The sequence below is a fragment of the Glarea lozoyensis genome (assembly GCF_000409485.1).
Source record: "Glarea lozoyensis ATCC 20868 chromosome Unknown GLAREA15, whole genome shotgun sequence".
NCBI classification, from domain to species: domain Eukaryota; kingdom Fungi; phylum Ascomycota; class Leotiomycetes; order Helotiales; family Helotiaceae; genus Glarea; species Glarea lozoyensis.
Genome location: NW_007360989.1, coordinates 835,431 through 857,396, shown reverse-complemented (window position 1 = coordinate 857,396; position 21,966 = coordinate 835,431). Strand labels below are relative to the sequence as shown.

General features: G+C 38.1%; 2 protein-coding genes across 2 annotated transcripts; one reads left to right on the top strand and one right to left on the bottom strand.

Moving 5' to 3' along the window:
• Positions 1–12,009: 12,009 nt before the first annotated feature.
• Positions 12,010–14,315, bottom strand: GLAREA_06098 (Zn2/Cys6 DNA-binding protein; the record flags this gene model as incomplete). The annotated part of the gene is made up of 5 exons (XM_008081512.1): positions 12,010–12,253; positions 12,305–13,104; positions 13,155–13,903; positions 13,959–13,986; positions 14,034–14,315. 5 exons carry the CDS (start codon positions 14,313–14,315, stop codon positions 12,010–12,012), a joined length of 2,103 nt encoding a protein of 700 aa, XP_008079703.1.
• Positions 14,316–15,324: 1,009 nt separating this feature from the next.
• Positions 15,325–15,648, top strand: GLAREA_06097 (uncharacterized protein; the record flags this gene model as incomplete). The annotated part of the gene is made up of 1 exon (XM_008081511.1): positions 15,325–15,648. The coding sequence occupies one exon, from the start codon at positions 15,325–15,327 to the stop codon at positions 15,646–15,648; it is 324 nt and encodes a 107-aa protein (XP_008079702.1).
• Between the last annotated feature and the right edge of the window lie 6,318 nt (positions 15,649–21,966).

The following is a 21,966-nucleotide window of genomic DNA, read 5'->3' as shown; positions in this document are numbered from 1 at the left end:
ATTCCTTCTAACGCTTAAGATTCCTTAGAAAGTTAAAGTAGAAGATAGAAGGGAATTTAAGACTAGGGCTCTAAACTATTTAGTTAGAGATAGAGTCCTTTTTCGTAGAGTAAATAAGGGTTTACCGAAACGACAAGTAATAGATAACTAGAAAGAACGTTAAAGGATCCTCTAATATCTCTATAATAATACCGGTTATAAGAGAAGGGACTCGACTTACTATAAGGTTTCCGAATAGTATTTCTAGGATAGCTACTATAAAGACGTAAAGGATTATATCTCTACTTATAAACCTTACTAACTAAGAGAAGAGGGAAGATAGAAAGAACCTTTATATCTAATATAGTCTAGAGCTCTTTAGATAAAAATTAGTCTTAATATTATAAGGATACCGACCTATAGAGGGAAGAAATATCTAGTAGTTATAAGGAATAATTTATTAGGATAGGTAGAGGCTAGAGCGTTAGCCCGTAGAACGTCTAAGAAAGTAGCTAAATTTATCTAGGAAGATATAATTTGTTATTATAGTATATTTAGAAAGCTAGTTATCGATAGTAGCCCTAAAAATAAAGGATAGATTATTATTCTAACTAAGAAATATAGTATTTACCGGGTAGTTATTTCGGTATATAACCCCTCTATAAACAGAATAATAGAGAGAAGTTACTAAGAGATTTTAGTAGGACTAGCTAAGATAATAGACGGGAGAATAGAGAAGTAGTTAGACCGACTACACGTATTTCTTCTTACTAATAGGATAACGACTAAAGCGACTACTAGAAGGACTCTATATTACCTTCTATATAGATCTAAAGCGGTCTTACTTATAGAAATACTAATCCTAACCTAGAGAATACTTAATTAGGAGAAGGTAAAAACTACTAAAGAATTACTAGTACTTTATATAAGATAGCTAGAAATTAGGGATAAGGATTTAAAGGAAGCTACCGCTAAATAGAAAACTATAAGGTAAAAGAGGAAGGAATAATTTAATAAGAGGAGAAGGCTAAGAATTAGGGAGATTTTAAAGGACAAATTAGTACTACTATATAATACTCTCTAAGAAGTAGATATATCTACTAGAGTAAAGCTAGGCTATCGCTAGCTAGGTCCTTTTCGAGTAGCTAGAGTTATTCTAAATAAGGGGACTTATTTTCTTAAGGAATTAGATAGGACGAGGTTAAATAGAACCTTTACTAGTCGAAGGTTAAAAATCTTTAGGAAAAGAGAGAGAGTCTAGGATCTAGTAGAAATTAAAGGCTCTATATTTAAGAAGGTAATAGAGTTAGTAGAACTAGGGCTAGAAGCTAAAGAAGAGAAGGAATTCGAAGAGATTAGAAATAAAATAGCTAAGATAGATAAGAAAAAAAAGAATAGAGAATTATAGAGGCTATTAAGAGAGGAAGCTAGAAGAAAGGAGCTTAAAAAGTAGTAATAAAGAAGGTATATAATTTCGAGAGAAAAGAGAAGAGTTAAAATAGAAGAAGAAGAGTAAAGATAGAGGCTAATCCTAAAAGAAAATAGGATAGTAGTAGTAGTAGGCTTAGGGGAAGCGTAGTAGAAGGTATAAGGCCTAGGCGGCCTTAGGGTTATTACGAAATAATAAATTAGAAATAATTTTACTTCTTATAGAAGTTATTAAAATTATTTAGAGAAGAATACCTATATATAAAGACGTAACAGATTAGAAAATACTTTTATTTATTATATAAGCCGCTTTATCCTAGTATAACCTATAGATCTTCTCTAAATAAGAAGGGGTATTATATAGATAGAAAAGAAGAATTAGTTATCGAAAAACTAAGGGCTATTAGGTAACTAAGTAAGTATTAGTAAACTTCTTATCGTTCGATTCCTTTTCGGTCTTAATAGTAGTAGTTTACTTAAAGTCTTCTTTAGTACTACTAAGATAAGAATAAATGTCGCTAAAGAGTTCTTCTACTATATTACTTATAGAATAAGATCTAGATTAGGGTTAAGAAGCTATAGCTAAACCGGAATCGTTTAGAATAGTTAAGCTAGATATAACCTCTTTACGGAATAGTTAATTGTCGCTAGAGGTTTTCTACTTCTTTCTACTAAATAGATCTAAAGGAGAATAGCCCGACCTATGTTTCGCTACCGCCTATTACCTAGAATTAGGAAGGAATAGAAGTAAAGAAGTAAGGCCTAGGCGGCCTAGTACTTATATTATCGGGATTAAAGAGGTTTCTAGGCTTAAAAGGAGACGATTAGGTAGAAACTAGAAAGTTACTATTAGAGATAGTAGCGCTAAAACCCTTTTTATAAGAACCTAGAACTCTAAGGAAAGCCGTTTATATAGATAATAGGGTAACTAAAGTAAGGTCTTCTAGAAGTTTTATTACTATTCCCTTAGTCGAAGCCCTATCCTTAAGAAGGGTAATTTTTAGCTCTTTCTAGATTACTAAATTAGCGGTAAAAGTCTACGGCGGGAGGGGACTTATACTTATCGCCTTAAGTATATAAATTTCTCGACGATCCTCTCTTCGCTTATAGAAGTCTCGCTTTACCTCTTTAGTTAAACGAACTATTTTCGCTTATCGCTCCTTTTCTAGAATAATAAGTTTTATACTTAGCGCCTCGTAATAGCTCTTAACTTAGTCTAGCCTAATTTTTATATATTCCTTATCCTTATAGAGTTCTACAACCTAGGGCTCTTTAGAAATAATAGAGGGAATAAAGTCGCCTTCCTCTAAGTCGTAAAGGTCTTCTTCTATTTTTAGGGATAATTTAGTTAAGGCGCTTCTAGACGGCTTAGCTAGAGTACTCCTAGAGGTGGCCTTTAGACCCTTTAGAATACGTAGGGTACTAACCTTACTAGAAGGCTTTTTTCCTACACTTTTACTTAAGGAGGCTATAGGAGAAGAGCTTATAATATTTAATACTAGAGAAGAGAGGAGATAAGAATTAGACTAAATATTAAGCTTTATTTTATCTTTCTAAATAATAGGTTTAGAGTCGCTACTTAAAGTAAGCTTTCTACCGCCAAATAAGGTTTTTATCTTCTAGGAAACGTAATCTAGGTACTTAAGGAGATTATAGGGCTTTATTAGTAAAACTTCGATTCTACTTAACTTATTATTTCTACCTTAAAGTATAATACCGCTAGGTATAGTAATCTTACTATTCGGGTATAAGAGGCTATCTCTAAGAGGTTAACGATTCTTCTATAGAATATATTTATCGGGCTTTAATAGATCTACCTTAAATAGAAGGACAAACCTATAAACCTATAGAATATAAAGGAGCTAGATCCGAATAGCTAGGTAGAGAATACTAAAGGTTATATCTAAGTAGTTTAGTCGGTAAAGTTTTCTATTCTAGTATAGATCTAGAACGTAATATTCTCTTATAGCGGCGTCTAGGAATAGTACTATATTAGCGGTTATAGGCGTAATTAGAAAGCTAAGATCGAAAGTATTATTAGGATTTAGGTTAGAGTTATAGTCTAGAAGAGTAGTAAGTTGTCTATTAGTAAGGTTCTTCTCCTTAGGAGTATACTACTTAAAATTAGCTAATACCCCGGCGGCCGAGGATATATTAGTTAGTATAGTTAGTAGAGTAGTAATAATTACAAAGAATCTATTTAAGAGCGAGGCCTAGGCGGCTAAGGGGTAGTTATTAAGGCTTAAGGTAAGGGGTCTAGAGAGGGGTTTATATATATATAGACGCTACGCTAAATTACGTATAGGAGGCTTATATAACTTTTCGTCCTATATTAATAGGCCCGCTAGGAGCCTAGACCCGGTATCTTCTATAGATCTATAATACTACGATTTTAGCTATACTACCCTCGGCGGCTAAGGACTCTCTAGGTTACGATTTAAGATAGCGGATAGTTAATTAGCTATAATAAAGGTAAACCTTATAAAAAATAAAGATTAATAGGTAGTAAGGTTAGCGGAACTTTTAGTAATTAAACCGACTTAATTACCTTTAGATCGTAAGAAGATTAGAGTATTATTAGAGGGGCTTTTAAGAGAGGACAAGAATACTATAATAGAGGTATAGAGTAAAGAACTAATAGATAAAACAAATAACGCGTCGTAAAAGTTAGAGGAGGTTTATCGCTATATAGTAGAGAATAAGTTATAGCTAGAAGAATTTACTATAAGAAAAGAATATAAGGACAGATACTTCCTAGTAATTTAGACTTTTCTAAACTTAAATAAGGTCGAACGAGACCGAGAAGAGGAGTTAAAAAGCCGGGCTTAAAAGAACTAGAGTAAAGATTAAGAAGGTTTAACCTAGATAAATACTATTATAACTTAAGTTAGGAAGAATAGAGAAGAAATCTAGATAGGAGCCTTCGCTTAAGCTCTTAGAGTACTAAGTAGAGATATACTCTTTACTAAGGCTATACTATATATTAACGCGGCTATTATAGATTATCTTTTAAGTAATAAGCTAGGTAGAAGAAAAGATAGAAGGGTAATAACTACTAATATTCGACTAGCTATTAAAATAATTAAAGATAAGGTAATACTATTAGTAATAATAAAGTAACTCTTAGTCAGATATAGAATATATCTAAATAAAGATACTAGGATCCTAGAAGAAGGAGTATAGTTTAACGAATTATTAGCCCCGGCTATTTCTTATACCTTTATAGTTATCGAGAAAGATAAGGAGATTAGTAGTAGCCTAGGGCGGCCTAGTAGTTTAGCTCTAAAACTATTAGGGGATACGCTTTTAGATAATTTGTTAGATAAGAATAGAGGACCGGATTTAGATATATACTTTAGTTAAGTATTCTAGGAGTAGGAAGAGTAAGAAAAAGATAAAGAGCTACTAATTAATACCGATAGTAAAGATCCTAACGAGGAAGAGCTAGTAAAAAGGGGTTCTTAAGGTAAGGGGTCTACGGGAGCTATTAGTACCGAGGTTATCTACGATTCTAACTCTAAAACTTCTAATAGTAGCGGCTCGCCTTTAATTAAAGCGATAGGTAAGGGTAAGGCTACTAAAAGAGCTAGGGGTAAAGAGGTAGTTAAACTAAATAAAAAGATAAAGCTTTTAGCTCGCCTAAAGATTTCTAGAGAAGGTAGTAGAAAAGGCACTTCTAAGATCTAAGTATTTATTCCGCTATTTAATAACGCTAGCTTCTAAAAGAAGGCTAAAGTAAGAAGAAAGTAGATTCCGAGAATATCTAGTAAGGCGAGAGATAGTAAGGATTTAGAGAATAAGAAGAATAATTCTAATAATAAAATAAAGAGACTAGATAAGAAAGTTAGTATCTCTTCGAGAAGAAAGGTAGATAAAGAATAGAGCTATAGCTACGAATCGAAGTTTCTACTAGAGTTTTTTAAGAGAATTAAGGTAGTAGCGAAACTAGAGAAGAAAGAGCTTATTACTTTTAATAGGTAATTTTAGTAAGGAGAAAGCTATTACTCTTATACGCGGGCTTTCTACCGTAAGCTAGGTCTAAAAACCTACTAGGTATCGAACAAGACTTTAAAAAATCGGTATTATAGACTTATAAACCGACTAATTAAAGATACCCTCGATATAGACTCCGAAAGAGAGGAGAATTAGTTTTTACCTACTATATACCGGGGCTTTAGATATAAGTCTACGGCCGCCGCGAACTTACCTATTTAGAAATTAGCTATTCTATAATATTACTTTCTAGAGGCGTTTAAGGGTAAGGCTATTATAGGTTCTAAGCTAGTTAAGTTAGATATATTTTCTTAGTAGTAGAAGGGGAAGAATCCTATTAGCCCTTTACTACTAAAGGAACTTAAGGTAATAAGGTAGTACTAATAGTTAGGCTTCGGCGATAAGATAAATAGATAGATATTTTCTTATTACTATTCTATAGCTTAATAAATTCTAATAGGCGACCTATTCTACTAGACTATCCGATATTACTTATCTATAGGCGACAACTAGAGGTAACTAGCTATACCTTTCTACGTTAGGGATACTATAGGCGATACTAAAGAAGTTTACGCCTTTATTCTAATAAAACTATAGGATCTAATAGATAGTAAAACCGGACTAGTCGTAGGGTTTACTTCTTTAGATAATAAAGAGAAAGAGAGCGCTCTAGCCTAGGTTCTAAAGGTCGAGGGAGCCGTAATACTATAGGTTAGAGAGGTATAGAGTCGTAGTAAACTTACTTAGAAGGAGATCTATAAATAAGGAGTCTTACGATTATTAAAATTTAACTTCTCTTATAAAGACTATAAGAGGCTTAGGGTAGCCTAGAAAAAGAAACCCGCGAAATAAGGCGAAGTAAAGTTTTTCTAATAAACTACTCTTATTAGATTCTTAGCTAAGCCTAAGGAACGATATAGAGGAGTCTTCGGGGTTTTTCGAGAAGTAAATTAATATAGTAGATTTATACGAGATAAACCTATAAGTTCTAAGAAAGTAGCCTTCTCGTAGAAGGAACTAAAGTCTCCGCCTACTATTCCTAACTACCTACTATACGTTTACTATACTACTAGTTATTTCCTAGCTACTATTAAGTTATTACTACCCGGAGCTATTTCTAATACTCTACTCGGAGAGCTTTCTTAGAAAGATACTAGAGTTAAAGGGTAGAAGAAGCTATATCTTGGGAAGGGCTTTATAGAATCCGATAAGTACCTAGCCGAGTAGAGGGAGGAAGTAAAGAAAAGGGTTCGGAATAGAATTAAGGCTTTTCGATATAAGGAAGAAAAGAAGTTTAGCGACATATCTTACTACCGGAATCTAGAGGAAGTAAAGAAGGGGATCTTAGGAGTACATTTCGTAGGGTTTACTTCTAGTAGATAAGATTACGGAGAGTCTAACTACTATATTAGGTAGGACGATAGGATTCCGCTATTCTCTCTTATAAAAGAAGAGATTAACCTAGGAGTAAAGAATCTTTATAAGAAGATAAAGGTAGTTAGAGAGGCCGCTAAGGAAGATATAGTACTAGGGGGTAATATAGTTAAAAGGGGTAGTAAGAGTAAGGGTTCTAGAGTTTCTAATAATTCTAACGAGTCGAAGAAGCCCTAGACGGCCGAGGGCCTACCTTAGGCTACTAAGGGGTTAGGTACGGGGGAATCTAGGTTTTCTTTTAGTTATTTAATTTATATTACGTAGCTAAGTTAGAGGGCGACTTAGTATTCTAAGAGAGGACAAATATAATAGGGTAGACTTGTTTCGGGTTATAGTTATTCCGTTCCGGGTTTATATATTAGCTCGTTACTAGATAGCTTTAAAATATTATCTTCTTTACTTATTAAAACCTACCTCTTTTATTATCTTAGTTATTTATATTTACTATATACTAGATTATATATATCCCCTCGTTTACAATAGGTATTTGTTCTATAAGTCTATAAGGTATATAGTATATAGACTTATTCTAAATACAAGTATTATACTTAGTTACTATCTTCTTAACTAGAGTTTATAGCTTATTAATATAGTATTACTACTAAATTCTCTAGAAGGTTCTTCTAATTCCTTAATAGCTATATTCTAGAGCTTTATAGAATTTCTAGATAAATTCTAAAGTATATAAGCTTAGTACTTTAAGTTTTCCGTCTTTATATAGTAAGTTTCCTTTAGAAACTACTAGTACTTTATTCTAGGTAGCTATAATATTATTATACTATAGGCCTCGGACTTTAGTAAGGGCGGTAATTACCTTAGAGTTAGAGATAAGATTTCTATTCTTATCTTCTTTAAGAATAGCTTATTTTTTATAAATCTTATCTTCTTTATACTCTAGTTAATAGCTTAAAGCGTTAGCCCGAGAATTATCTATCTCTTTTATATATTTAATTATAATATTAAAATAGGCGAGTTCTTTAGTCTAGTATACTATTCGTCGGTTATCTAATTCTTTTATTATTAAGAACGTTTATAGGTTCTTATAATCTATAAGAATAATAACTAGGAATTTAGCTCCTTAAAGATAAATTTTCTAGTATCTTAATACTTTAACTATAGCTATAAGTTTCTTCTTATAGATATCGTAATTCTATTTAGCTAGCGAGTATTTCTTAGAGTAATATATAATAGAGTATATCTTTCTACTCTCGTCTAGTTATAGGTAAATAGTACCTATAGTAGTATCTAAGATATTAGTCTCGACTATACTTAGTTTATTAATACTAAAACTTCTAATAACTAGTTTCTTAGTAAACTAGTTTTTTAGTTCTTATATAGCTACTCTCTTCTTTTCTTCTATAAGAAAAAATATATCTTTTTAGGTAAGATTAGTAAGTAGTCTTATAATCTTTAAATATTCTTCTATAAATTATCGATAGAAGTTTTTAAAACTAAGAAATAACTAGATATCTTTAATATTTTCTAGTTTTAGCTAGTTCTTTATCTATTAGATCTTCTCCGAGTTAATATTTATTTTTTCTAGTTTAATAATAAACTCTAGAAACTTAGTTTTTCGAGTTCTAAACTCGTATTTCTCTAGCTTTAGTCTAGAGTCTACCTTAGCTAAGGCTTCTAGGACTAAGCGAATATACTCTTTATACTTATTCTTATTCTCTAAATAAATAAGAATATTATCGAGATAGTAGATAATAAACTTATTAAGGTACTCTTATAGAATATTATTATTCTATCTCTAGTATATTATAAGAGTATTAGTTAGCCCGAATAGTATAATAGTATATTTATATTAACTAGAGAGTATAATAAATATAGTTATTTACTTATATTCTTCTTTAATCTTAATAAGGTTAAAGGTATTTCTCTAGTTAAGTTTTGTAAATATTTTTACTTTAGCTAGTCTATTCTATAGATACTACGTATTAGGTAAAGAGTATTAGTCTCTAATAGTAATATCGTTTAGTCTTTAGAAGTCTCTATAAAGTCTTCCTTTATTATTACCTATTTTCGCTACTACTAGTATATTTAAAGTAGCTAGCGATTTAGATAGCCTAATCTATTCTTTCTTAAGCGCCGTATTAACGTATTTCTCTAACGTCTTAGAGATATTAAACCGGTATTATCTTAATTTCTTAAAAGGTAATTATCTTTCTTCTTTTAGATTAATCTTATAATCTTATAGTTAGTATTTAAATAAGACTTAAAAGTCTTCTAGGTTTTTAAATAACTTCTTAAATTTTCTATACTATATAAGTATTTATCTTTTCTTACTATTATTAATAGTAACCTATAGAGAACCCTCTATTTCTTCGAGGTATCTAGGTACTTTAGAGAAGATAGTATAAACCTCTCTCTAGCCTTATAGTTAAACCTATATACTCTTATAGGCGTATCTTTTATAGGTTATAGTATTAGTATACTAGTCTATTTTAGAGTTATACTCTTAAATCTAGGCTATTTCTTATATAGCCTTATAGTTTCTAATCTTAGTAATATTAAACTAGATATTAGCTTTATATCTATCTAGCGAGAATAATTTTAATAGAATAGTTACTTTATTAACTTATTTATTACTATAGTCTAATCTATCTACTAATTTTAGAGAGTATAGATAAATATTTATTATAGAAATATTTAACTTCTCTACTATATAGAGTAAGATATAATTTCTATTAGCTTCTAAGTCGATTATAACTTTAATTAGTTTTTCTCTAATCTTTATTTCGACTATAATTTGTCTCTAGTCTCTAGTAGTATAGAGCTTATAAGAGTCTAATAATATCTCTATAACCTCTATATCTCGGAGTAGGTTAGTCTATATATAGTATTACGTAGTCTATTCTTATAAACGATAAGATATACTAAGGCGTAGAGTATATATATCTAGAATCGAGGCCTTCTATTAGGCGAACTTATCGGCTTATTCTTTAATAAAAGAAACCTACTCTTAAATATATTTTCCTAGAGATTTACTAATAATCTCCTATATATCTTCTAGCTTAAGAATATTATTTAAGTAGAGTAACTACCTAATTAGTCTAAGTAGTTTAATAGTTATCTTCTAGGTATATTCTTATTAGAATACTACTCTCTTAGTATCTATAAAAGATACTTTATAACGTATATCGATTATAGGTTTCTTCTCTTATATCTATTAGTTAGTAGTAAACTTTTAGCTATCCTTAGTTTTCTAGATATTTCCTCTCTCTATAGTCTCTTAGAAGTACTAGTACTCTCTAGGTTTCGGGACTACTTTCTTAAGTTAGTAGGCCGAGAGGCTATTAGGTTCTAAGTCTATCTAGTATAAGGAGTCTTTAATCCCGTATTTCTTAGTTAGAGGAGGCGTTTTAGATCGTATCTAGACTACTAAACTAAACTCGGTAGCTTCTTACTTACTCTAATTACCTTTTAGCGAGGTAGCTCTATCTATTACTACTAGTTACCTAGTATTACTAAACTATTTTTTCTAGCCTTTCTATAGCTTTTCTTTATAGTAGAAACTAGCTAGATAACCTTCTTTTCTATATTTAAAGTAGAGTTCTTTTTTCTTTTAATATATTCTTTTCTTATTAGAAAGCTTCTTCTTATTCTTTTTCGAGATATTAAGTTCTTTTCTACTAATTACGTTAAGTTCTATTAGGTTACTATAGCGGTTCTTTACTAGACGTATATAATAAGAATAGACTCCTTTCTTTTTAATACGTCGCTTATATACTTAGTTATCGATTTTAATAGCGGCTTTACTTAGCGTATAAAGGCTCTTAAGAAGATCTATATATAATAATTCGTCCTTTATAAATTTCTTTAATTCTCTATAGAATAATATTCTTAAGGCCTCGTCGCCTAGTTCTAACCGCGCTAAGGTTTACTAGAATTTAATATTATAATAGATAGCTAATCTAGTCTAGGTAAGCTTAAGTAGAGCTAACTCTAATTTCTTTTTAATATTAATATCTCTAAAAGCTCTTCTTATCTCGACTATAAACTCTTTTAGTATTTTAAAATAATCTTTAATAAACTAGAAGTAGACTATAGATACTAAGTCTATTTAGGTCTTATTCTCCTAGTAATTACTAATATAAGGTTCGATCTAGTTATAGGCTCTCTTCTCGAAGTATAAGATTAAGAATAAAACCTTATCTATTTTATTTCTAAACTTATCTCTATAAAAACCTATATAGAGTTAAGCCTTTATAATAAACTACTCTATATTAGCTAGAGTCCTATTATACTTGTCCGGTAGAGGGATTTGTAGGCTCTCCTTAGCTTCGATTATAGTAGAGGCTAGTAGTAGTAGTACTAGGGTTTCTATAATACTTCTAGTTAGACTAGTAACGTTTAGAGCTATTATTAATAATCTAGTACTTACTAAAAATAGGTACTTAAAGTATAATAATTCGGTTCTACCTAGAGTAAACTAGAGTTATCGTAAGGTTAGTATATAGAGAAGTAGGCGTAAGACTATTACTTATAGATTTAAAGATCTATTTATTATAATAAGAGTAAGTTAAATAGATAATATACTATTACTATAATAAGTTAAGTATAAAGCTCTTACCTAAGGAAATTATAGTTATTATATAGAACTTCTTACTCTACTTAAGTTCGCTAGTTCGCTAGTTAAACTAGTAAACCTCTATTTAGTTCGCGAGTTTACTAGTCGAACTAGCGAACTTTCCTAATTACGTGACGGAGCCTAAAACCGGGGCCTACCTACTAACCCGATCACAACTAATATTAACTAAATTAAGCTATTAGACGGCGGTCCTAGGAACTACTCGATTCCCGTGACCTCGCCTAATCCCAGGACTTTTGGTCCCAGGAGTATCACGAAGCCGAGGCCGACGCTGCTCGTGACAAAAATGCACGGACTGCCACTTTTAATGTCCACCGCGAGACTACCTACCTACCTAGGTAGGTAGCTAGTCTCGAGCTAGCAAGCAAGCACTTGAAAAGTGCAGTACACAACTGTAAAATATTTTTATTTAGCAGTTTTGATCAATCCCTCAATGGGCGTTCTCTACTGCTTTGAGCGGGAGGTTTACCGTACTTTCTTATGAAATGTGTGCAAGTTATTGAGGTTTTGGGATCAGTGTGAAAAGATTGAACTTCGTCGGGGGTTTGATTCAGAGGATAATTTGCTTTTATATGGTTTATCTAATTTACACTGCTACTAGAAGTTGCCCCCTCAACGAGATTGAGTTTTTCGAATATAGCTTTCATATCGCGCAAATCTTCTGTAGGCATATCTTTCGGAGATGAGGACCGCTCCTCCACGAATTTACGAATGTTACGCACGATGGAAGGGTAGCCTTCATCGTTAGGTAACCACCAGTGCATGCAGGATTGATCTCTAAAGAGATCTGCCATCTTCGATCGAAATGTATATGGATATATATATCTATGGGAAGGTCAATATCTCGGTAGAAGCCAGAGGAAAATAGAACATTACCCGTTTCTTTCGATCAGAGCAAGTTTACGACGAGCCCACATGGCATGTTTCTCGTCCCGCGGTAGAAACAAACAGGATATACCCAAGCTTGCTTGACATGCTAGAATAATACCTGGCGGGCTACTCGGCGATAGTTCCATGGCTTCAAACAATTGGCAACTTTCGTATGCTTTTCGAACAACCTCGATATCGGGTTGACTTTGCGTTATCATGGACGTTTGGTACCGGTGCATCAGATCAACAGAGTGCCAATCGAGCACCGCCACATTCATCGCCCATAGTGGTCCGCTAAATAGGACCCCTGGTATATATGGGTCAACTATATCATTGGGATCACGAGTAGGAGCACCCGTAAAGTCAACGACAGCGTAACGACTGTCCACCAGAGCGGGATCGATCTTTGATCTCCAATCACTGATCCTAGAACCCAGTTTTTCGTTTTCTTGGTTGAATTGAGCCAAAGAAATCTCACCTTTGCCCATTTGCGAAAATAGCAAAGACATATCCGTAGCAAGCAGTCGGGTCTGGGCAAGCACGGCTTGTATCTTCCAATGTATCACTTCTGGTTCGGTTTTCGTCATGCTGTGGAAATACTCGAACGATTCTGAGAACCATTCCCTTGAGAGAACAGTCTCAAACCCACCCATGAGGCTCGCGAAAACATCAAACCGCATGTACCACCCAAGGATTATTCGGCTCATCCCACTTTGCATGATTGTCTGGGGGGAATACAATTCGGTTAGAATGTGGTATGCAGCCTTTTGGTGGCCCAGTAGATTAATCCAATCTCCGAGAAACTCCTGCTAGATGTCAGAATCATCGGATAACATAAGAATAGAATTTTATATACCTCTATCGTTGCCAGCTGTAACATTGCTAGGATCGTCCCATGGCTATGTCGTTCTCCCTTTTTCAATGACCTCAACAACAGCGACACGGATTTATTATAATACTGGAGAAAGTCCTGAATCTTTCCGTTAGGATTTCGCAAGGTTCGTTGAAAGGCCGAAAAGCCCACGATAGCGTACAACAGAGCTTCATTTTGCAAAGCAATGTCTAAATATCGTGTGCGCATAAAATCTTCCGCATCGTATTTTAGAGAATAGTGTAAATGTGTAATATTCTGTTGAAAGTATGTCAAATAGAACTGCAGGTCCTGGGGTAAACCAGCCCAATCTGCTTTGTCGCAAGAATTTATGCCGCCTTGCCCAGGTAGCCGAGCGTCGACCAAAGTTTGATAAGTAGCATATCCAGTTGAGCCTTCACTAGATGGTGTGGGCGAAGATGCTTTATCCTGAACAAGAGATGGGGTTTCGGAGCTGTTTCTGGTGGATGGGTTTCGAACACTGGACATCTGACTAAAATCTTTGGGCCGTGAACTAGATAATCCTCTTGTATCGGCAAGATGCGCGGTTAGCTGGTCTTCGTCCTTGATAGCTGCGAGAGTACGCTCAGAAACGTCCTCGTATTCGTCAGAGGAAGAACCTGGACTCTCACGATTCGAGGCCTGGGCACGCTTCGAGTGCCCGCCATTTCCAGATGGCTTTGCAGGTGTCGATGACTCGGGGTAGACGCAATCTCGCCCGCCCTTCCTACAACCTATCATTGTTGTTAACTTCAACATAACACAAGCCTGAAGACTGGACCAACATACGGTCACAGATTGGACGTGTTTCATCACACTAACACTTGTTAGCGGAATTCTCTAGTGATTGAAGCATGACATTACCTTGACCCTTCTACTTCTACACGTGTAGCATCCGGATCGAGTACGTCGATGTTTCGTGCTGTCCAGACCCTGGGTAGATTTCCGACGATTTCGATTTGGCTTTTGCGCCAACATCGGATCCTGAGCGCCGAAAAGATAATTCATGTCCGCATAGGAACTCGCAGAGCTCAACTGTCGTGGCGGCGAGGAGGTATCATTCGGAGCGTCAAGGCCTGGCACCGGTGGATATACCTCCAACATGCCAGGGCGTCGGTCAACATCTTTGATGTTGAAGTCCGACATAATGCTGCGCTGATGGCCGGTCGATTGTGATTCAAGAACTTTATCTAACGGGCGGCTGTGTAATTCAACACCCCAACGGTCTGCACAAATTATATTGGAGTTTGGCGTATCCCAAAACTGCAAGTCGTAATCGGACTAGCCCAGAATAGGACGAGATGGGCAGGCAATTGTCCGGCCTCAATTGAGCTTTGAGGGTTGGGATAATAAAGCCAGGAACGGCAGTGCAATATACAGAAGCAGGTTTGTCAGGAACCGTCAGACCCAGGGCATTGCCTTGCACCCCGCCTCACTCTCAATTCCAGAAAGCTGTCGTTAACCACGCCCGGTCCGTCGCTGTGCTTAAGTAATATGAATCTTCTCACTTCAAAGGGCTGAATCTTTCCCAATAAGCACCATCCAAATCTTGTCTGATTTGGTGCTTCAAACTACCTGTTAGAAGCTTGCTTCCTAGTCCATGATTGGGCTACAAGGTAAGACCTAATTTCAGTCTTGAGCAGAATGAATCCTGGTACTGTATAGAAGTCCCTCCACCTGCCTTAAAGGTAGTATTTGGAGCTATCAAACGATGAATGACCAACCCCTGTGAGTGCATACAGCTTCGGTGCGGCAAGTAAAGGTGTGGAGGGTGAGGTTGCCAGATCTCTGGAAGACGCTTGGAAGGGGTGGTTGTCAAAGAAGCAGCCTCTTAAGTTCCTCCGTATACAGCAGGAATATGATCTGATGGCAGGATCGAGGGCTGATCTGAGGTTTAAGTGGGACAAGAAGAGCGCTTTCCCCCACTCAGCGCACTCAACTACTCGACAGTAGTCTCGACTAGTATTTCGGGACTAGGCCATGTTCGACGGCGAACTTCTTGGATATCTCGTTGGTGCGGGACCAGGGTGCGGGGAGGTTTGCGATGGGGGCAGATGTGGGAGGGCCAGGTCAGACAGGTCAGACACTCATCCGGCGGTGACAGGCCAGTCCAGTCCCACTACGATTCCCGCGCTGGCCAGGGGTGGTCTCCAGCATGTGTCTCAACTCCCGATGGTGTGTTCCGGCCCAGTTTGGCTACTATATCAGTGGTGGGAAGGCAGTGGGAGGAAGAGAAGAAGTCGTCACTTCTAGCGTCAAGCCTAGAGTAAGGCACGGAGAAGCGGGCAAGTGTGAGCTCGAATGTCAAAGCCGCTGTCGAGCAGGGGCGATGCAGAAGGTGGCAGTTGACGGAGAGCGAGGACTGGAGGACTCGAGGACTGGCTGGATACTCGAGGACTGGCTGGATACTCGAGGACTGGCTGGATACTCGAGGACTGGCTGGATACTCGACTGGATACTGGATGTGGTGGAAACTTGAAAGACAAGCTGTGCATTCGAAGGTTGTGAGGGTGCAGGGGCAGAATCGTGGGTGCAGAATCTGCAGATCCCGTTGGCGGAGTCGCTGTTGACATTTGATAGCCAAAGCTTGATGACCACAGATGGCTACTGCGAGTGGAAGAGCAGAACGCAGGCGCAGGCCGCAGCAGGGAGGGAGAAAGGGTTAGGGAAGGAAGACAGCACAGCTTTCCCAGGTTGATCGCTCAGGTTCCGATTCCAGTAATCTTCGCTTTCACGAGGCCTGACGCCAATCGACACCAGCGCAGACAGGGCGGCACATGGGGGGTCATTGCATGGGAGAAAGAGGAAAGAATGCAAAGATCTAGTAGTAGTCTGCTTCTGTGCGAATCGGGCCAGGGCCATGAGTCCATGACGACCTATGCAATCGAACGAAAGTTGGGACTCAACTTGGGAAGCTAAGAATACACAAAACCTACTCCGTATGCTAGTCTCCGAGCAGTCTAACCTTACCGTACGGCGTGGGCACGCCGTACGACACCAAGCAGCTCGACTTCCCAGGTTGCAGACACTCCCTCCACCTCCTCCACCTCCTCCACCTCCTCCGCCTTTTACCACCTCCTTCCACCTCCCTCCAACCAACTCGCGCACATGGATTCAAGTCCCTACCTACGAGTGCGCCCGACAACCTCAAAATGCGTGCAGACCAGCGCAAGATGCGGTACTTCCACTGCTTCTAGAACGTCGAGCTGGACCACGTTAGGAACGCCAGCTCCAGCGCGAACCTCCGTACAGGCTGTACAGGGAAAGATCACCACGATGCACGGCACAAATCGATGCAAAACCACCACTACGGATACGGTCGAAATCGCTCCTCGAGAGCACCGGCCCTAGCTAAAGTTATGCGCGCTGATGCCATAATACAGCCAGTATTGGCCCTGCAGAGCGACGAGATTTTCACGACCGTTGACAGAGTACTTTGGTACGCGCACCTTTCCCTGGACGAAGAGCAGAGCATCCCCTGAACATTACGCTGCTTCGGCGCTGCGGGAGCACCAGACCTCCAAGATACCGGGGGTTGCATCTGGAGTGCTTCCAGAGAACAGCCCTGAACACATTGTTGCATCCTGGGACGCCGTCCTCCCCGAGTCTGCCAACCCATAATTCACGGAATATAGGCTGTTCCCGGAAACTGGCACGAAATGCGGGACACGACCCGAGCCTTGCAAAGATATCATCGTGTCTTGACATTGAAACCGCTCTGTTAGTTAATGAGGCTTTGGGGGTAGTTCTTACATCATATTCCTCAAGCTTGGGCCCGAGCCCGGTAATCAAGTGTCGAGAAGCTTGCTGAACTGCAAAAGCAGTTAAGGGAAAGGACTCTTCATCCCTCGTACGTGGAAGAGGGGAGTATGCCAAGGCAAGGTTGGGAAGAAACCCAGAGCCAGCTTATCGTGGGAAGCAAGACAGATGTGGCCACCGACAATCAGCATGGAGAAGAGTAATACTCAAAATGGCAATCTGCTGTAATTTCAGTTTTAGCCTATCCAAAAACGCCACTTGCATGGTCTGTATTCGACGACGCATCACGAATACGGTTCTATCACAGTCTTGCTAAAACATGTGTCCGCACCGGAATCTTGGGCTGGTGCTTGACTTGAAGTGACCAATGTCACAATATCCAGAACGCTTTCATTTGAGAAACTGCAAGCTTTTCTCTTGTCAGAGAAAACCGCGAGTCCTAGATCTATACCAAAGGGATTTCGCCTTCTTCTACCAGCTCGCTTTCCATTGCGTTTTGTGCGACTATCTCTTATCAGACTCTCAGGTCACTGTTTTGAGTGACTCGATACGTGAAAGGAGAGGTTGCATGGCTTTACTTTTAGCCGCGCTCTTTACATTAAATATCACACAACTGGATTCAAAACTGCCGGCAAATTCCACCGACATGTGCATGTCAGCCATTCCACTCGTGCGAGTTTAAAGCGTTGACACCGCAGATACTACCATCTCTTCTTTGCATGGCGCTGTTAGAGGCAGTCTGCGCCAATATGGTCCAGTACCGGAATGAGACCAGACGAGTTGATAAATCGCTGTTCACTTACGGAAGACCTCATGGTGTCAACAAGGAATGAATTTTTCTCAAAATTCGTTCCATATCATGCCATTGAGTTTTACGTCATCAAAAAATCTCCAGCATATAGGTATCAGTCCGTGTTGCTATGCTTATTGCGTTCAACTCACAACCTAGCTTAATTCATCACTAGGAACTATTGTCCTCCTGGGTTGGCCTAGACCAGGCATGGCCTTCAACACACATCAAACAATACCAAAATCCCGGGTCTTTGGTCTGCAGGTATCCCTGTTTTAAAATACCGTACGGCTCCTGCTACCGCATACGAATAGTTGTGGAGTGGACCGGTCCTCCGAACCATGCGCAAGATGTTCTTGGTGCCACAACTTGTACACATTATTCACACCTGATTGCGGCATAATAACAATCAAGGTAATATACGAGGGCTGTTCGGGATCAATTCTCTGTCGACGCATTATGCAGGTACGAGGTGTATCCTTTGCAATTACAGAACTGGCTGGAACAGGCTAATGCCAGTGTGTTTACAGAGGTCTAAAGGGTCCCGAATCAAGCTCACATACTATCAACCCAGATAGTGCATATGTGCTGTTTGTTGGAGCCATCTTGCTTCAACGTATTACAATCGGCCTGAAATGTACTTGCGAACCCTTCGACGTGCTTCGTTTCCCACATCCAGTATGCGAGCACGAAATCGAAGACAAGGAGCTATGTAAGCAAGCTTCAGCGGAATGCAAGCTTACCCCACTGGCGATCGTGATTACTATTGATACTATTGCCTTTGTGTAAGTAAGCAAGTCATGATGTTACTAGAGGAGTATGCTGCATGGTGAAGGCTTTTTTTCCGTTCATACAATTTTTTAATGATTTGCCGAACAGAGCCATTAGGAAGCTGGATAACGAAGGAAAGCTATCGACAAGAGTACGGATATCTATTCTTCCTGTTGATGGCGACCCCAATTACCTCGACCTTTATCGTTAGGATTTCAAGCGAAAACCTGATATTGCACGCCAGATTTACCTCGACATGCGTGTCTCGACGTGGATCACATTGCACTATTATCAGTGAGCAATGCTGCCCGCATGTTTACTCACTACAGGGAGTACCCTCTCAGCAGTCAGGAATAGTACCGGCATCCTTAAAATGCAGCTAACCACGCGTGGTGGCATGCCATACCGAGTAGCAGCAGCCTGCAGAGGACTGCATAGGCGGGGCGCAGTGCAACCTTGGAAATTATGTTGTCCACAGACAATAGAGGATGCTTTGCTCCTTCCATCACATGTTGCCTAATATCCTCGACTATAGCCCTCTCCCAAGCCCGCAGTGACTGATGGTTCTACAGCATGTCGTTTTACAACATAACATAAACAGTATCAGTATTCAACACACATCCTCAATTTGGAGTGCTCCCTTGTTGGCTAGCGTCGAGTGCCATATGAGTCTGCCATGAGCATCCGAGAGCTTGAAATATACTCCATTTAGGCTGAGTATCGATGATGGCGTTGTCCTGGCTCATGAGATTTGACGCATCTATGTTACACCATAAATATGCTGACGACCAATCAACACCCGAGCTAACTGGCAGAGATGTAGACTCGTTATACCACATTTTCGCTGCTGTCTGGCACAGTATATTCTAATAACCTGAGCAGGGTGGTTACAGCTGGGACCTGCATCTCCGCACTAACTAAATTAGGATTCAGTTAGCAATCTTCCCATGAACATTATGGGAAATGACTACCCGTTCTCAGATCGCAAAAACCACAGTGGTCTTTGACTGTGATATCAATAACAAACATAACACCTCATAAAAGTGCTACTTCATGCCTAGATAATGATTGTTTGGAATCGATGTACTTTTCAAAACCAGTCCATTGTAAGGAAGAATTTCCACACATGCCAGTTCATAAAAGTCCTTCTCAAATGGGCCGATCACGAGATTCGCGGACAAGTGGATTTGAAGATAATGCTTCCGCTTTCGGTGATTGACATCTCAACTCAGAATCTCCCAAACAGGCTAGGGTTACTCTCCGACTCGAGCCAATTGTTGAGGAGTTGGAAGCTTAGGAAGAAAACTTTCGTCCATAACGTGTACATGGAACGTAGATATTTTTCTTGAGTGTCGAGGAACTTCGAAATGATGAGTTTTTCCTCGCCCCAAAGGCTTTAATCTAAAATTACAGCTGGTTATACTTCCGCCTTCCCTGGATACACTACGGTGGGTCTTCGAAAGTTACCATAGACAAAGCTATTTCGCCAACAATAGTTTGAGGGTATGCGTATTATTCCTGCACACGCAAAGTCCATAGCTTCTTCTTCGTGGTCTATTTAAGGGGGACGCAGAAGAGTAACTAAATAATGACTACAAGTATGAGTTACTTTTCATTTGAAAATAATAAGTCTACTCAAACTCAGATGTCCTGAATGTCCGCCCATAGTTTATCCCCAGGTCAAGTACATAAAGGAATTACAATAATGCTTGATCTATCTAGTTGACGTTTTCTCCAACTTGCGACAGGTATTGCTTTTCAACCTCGGTACCACACCAAATTTTAAAAAATTTGTTATCCTTGAGATATAAATACGAGTGTTCGCGGTCACCTCGGTCTACATTTACATATCTTAATATTGCCTAATTGTCAGTGAAAAGCTATCTTACTTGCCTATAAATCACTTTATATACTAGGGTACTTTATGTTTTAGCTCTCTGTTAACGATACGTTATAGGATATATTAGGCCCCTATTAGCGAACTATAGCATTTTACTTACTAATCGTAGTACTTACTAATTTTATACTATAGGATTAAGCGGAAAAAAGAATATATAAACACAATTAAGATAGGTTTTAGTATTATGTATTAAATTAATAATCTAAGCTTTAAGCTAGTAATGCTAAGATATATTAAGAAGTAGAAGATTAGCTATCTTTTCGCTTACTAGAATAATAGATTGTATTAGTCCTATCTAGGGTTTTTTCTCCTCTTCTACCCTCGGCTTTTAGCCTTTTCGAATACTATAGGGAATTGGCCAATTTATACATTAGTAAGTAAAATACAGCAGAACCACTTTCCGTAGGCTGCTACGCCCAGAGCTCGACGATCATCAAGTAAATCACTCCCCTAAAGTGTCGTTCATCGCCATACTAGGATGTAGCAAAAGTATCAAAGTTTACTTATGAATTATGGGTGTCACTACACAACAGCTGCTTCGGCTTTCATGTGGGTGGGTCACCGTGTTACTGAAAAGACTTGAAAGTTTTCCCGCAACTCAGGTAATTCTATGCAGCAGAGGGGCGAGTATAATCAGGAAACCTCCTCTCGTATTAGACAGCATTTTATGATATCAAGTCGTTTTCTCTTCTGGAGTCGATGTCCGTGTTTCTGGAAATAACGTTTGTAGTCAGTCTACAAATATTACGAATATAATTATATGATTCGATTTTACCTCCAACCAATCATAAGTTGGCTCAATGGTCTAGTGGTATGATTCTCGCTTTGGGTACAGTCTACAATTAGTGGGCTGTCACTATGTGAGAGGTCTCCGGTTCAATCCCGGATTGAGCCCTTGGAGATTATAAATATTTTGCTTTCGACTTTTAGTTGCTTTGATTTTGCTCGGGTTGTGGCCCATAATTTACATCCGAGTATGTTCTCCTGTTAACTGACTTCTACCTAGGTAGTAAATGTGGCATAAATTCGAGAGGTATAATCTACTTTTGTCGAGACGTCACTCAGCCCAGATATACGATGTATACATGTAACGAATAATGGGTTGTTTGAATGAAGTGAAATATTTTACTAAAGATCTAGTTATTACAGAATAACTGGACCGTGTAGAGACTCTACAGCTGTAAATTACTTAAACTATCCCCAAGCACTAGTTATTCAGCCAGGCTTGCGTGTGCTCAGCCGTTTCTAGCTAAACGGTTCTGATAAATGGAACTTGCTATAAATCGTCCACGGTAAAATTGATATATTTTCACGAGTTAACAGTCGTTGCACGTTCGTGCATTACTGCATCCCGCAAATATTTTAATGTTAATTGTAGAGATATGAAATAAGATGAATATTAAATGCGTATATTTCCGAACAGGCCTAAGCTTCCGGGGGATACCAAAGTTCCATAATTATCGTAATAAGTTCATACAATCATAATCGAGTCAGCCCGCCAGGTCGTTCACCAAGACGCCTAGCCTAATGTGCAATCCAAAGCGACCTAGAATCCTATCCATCTGCCCACCAGGCTA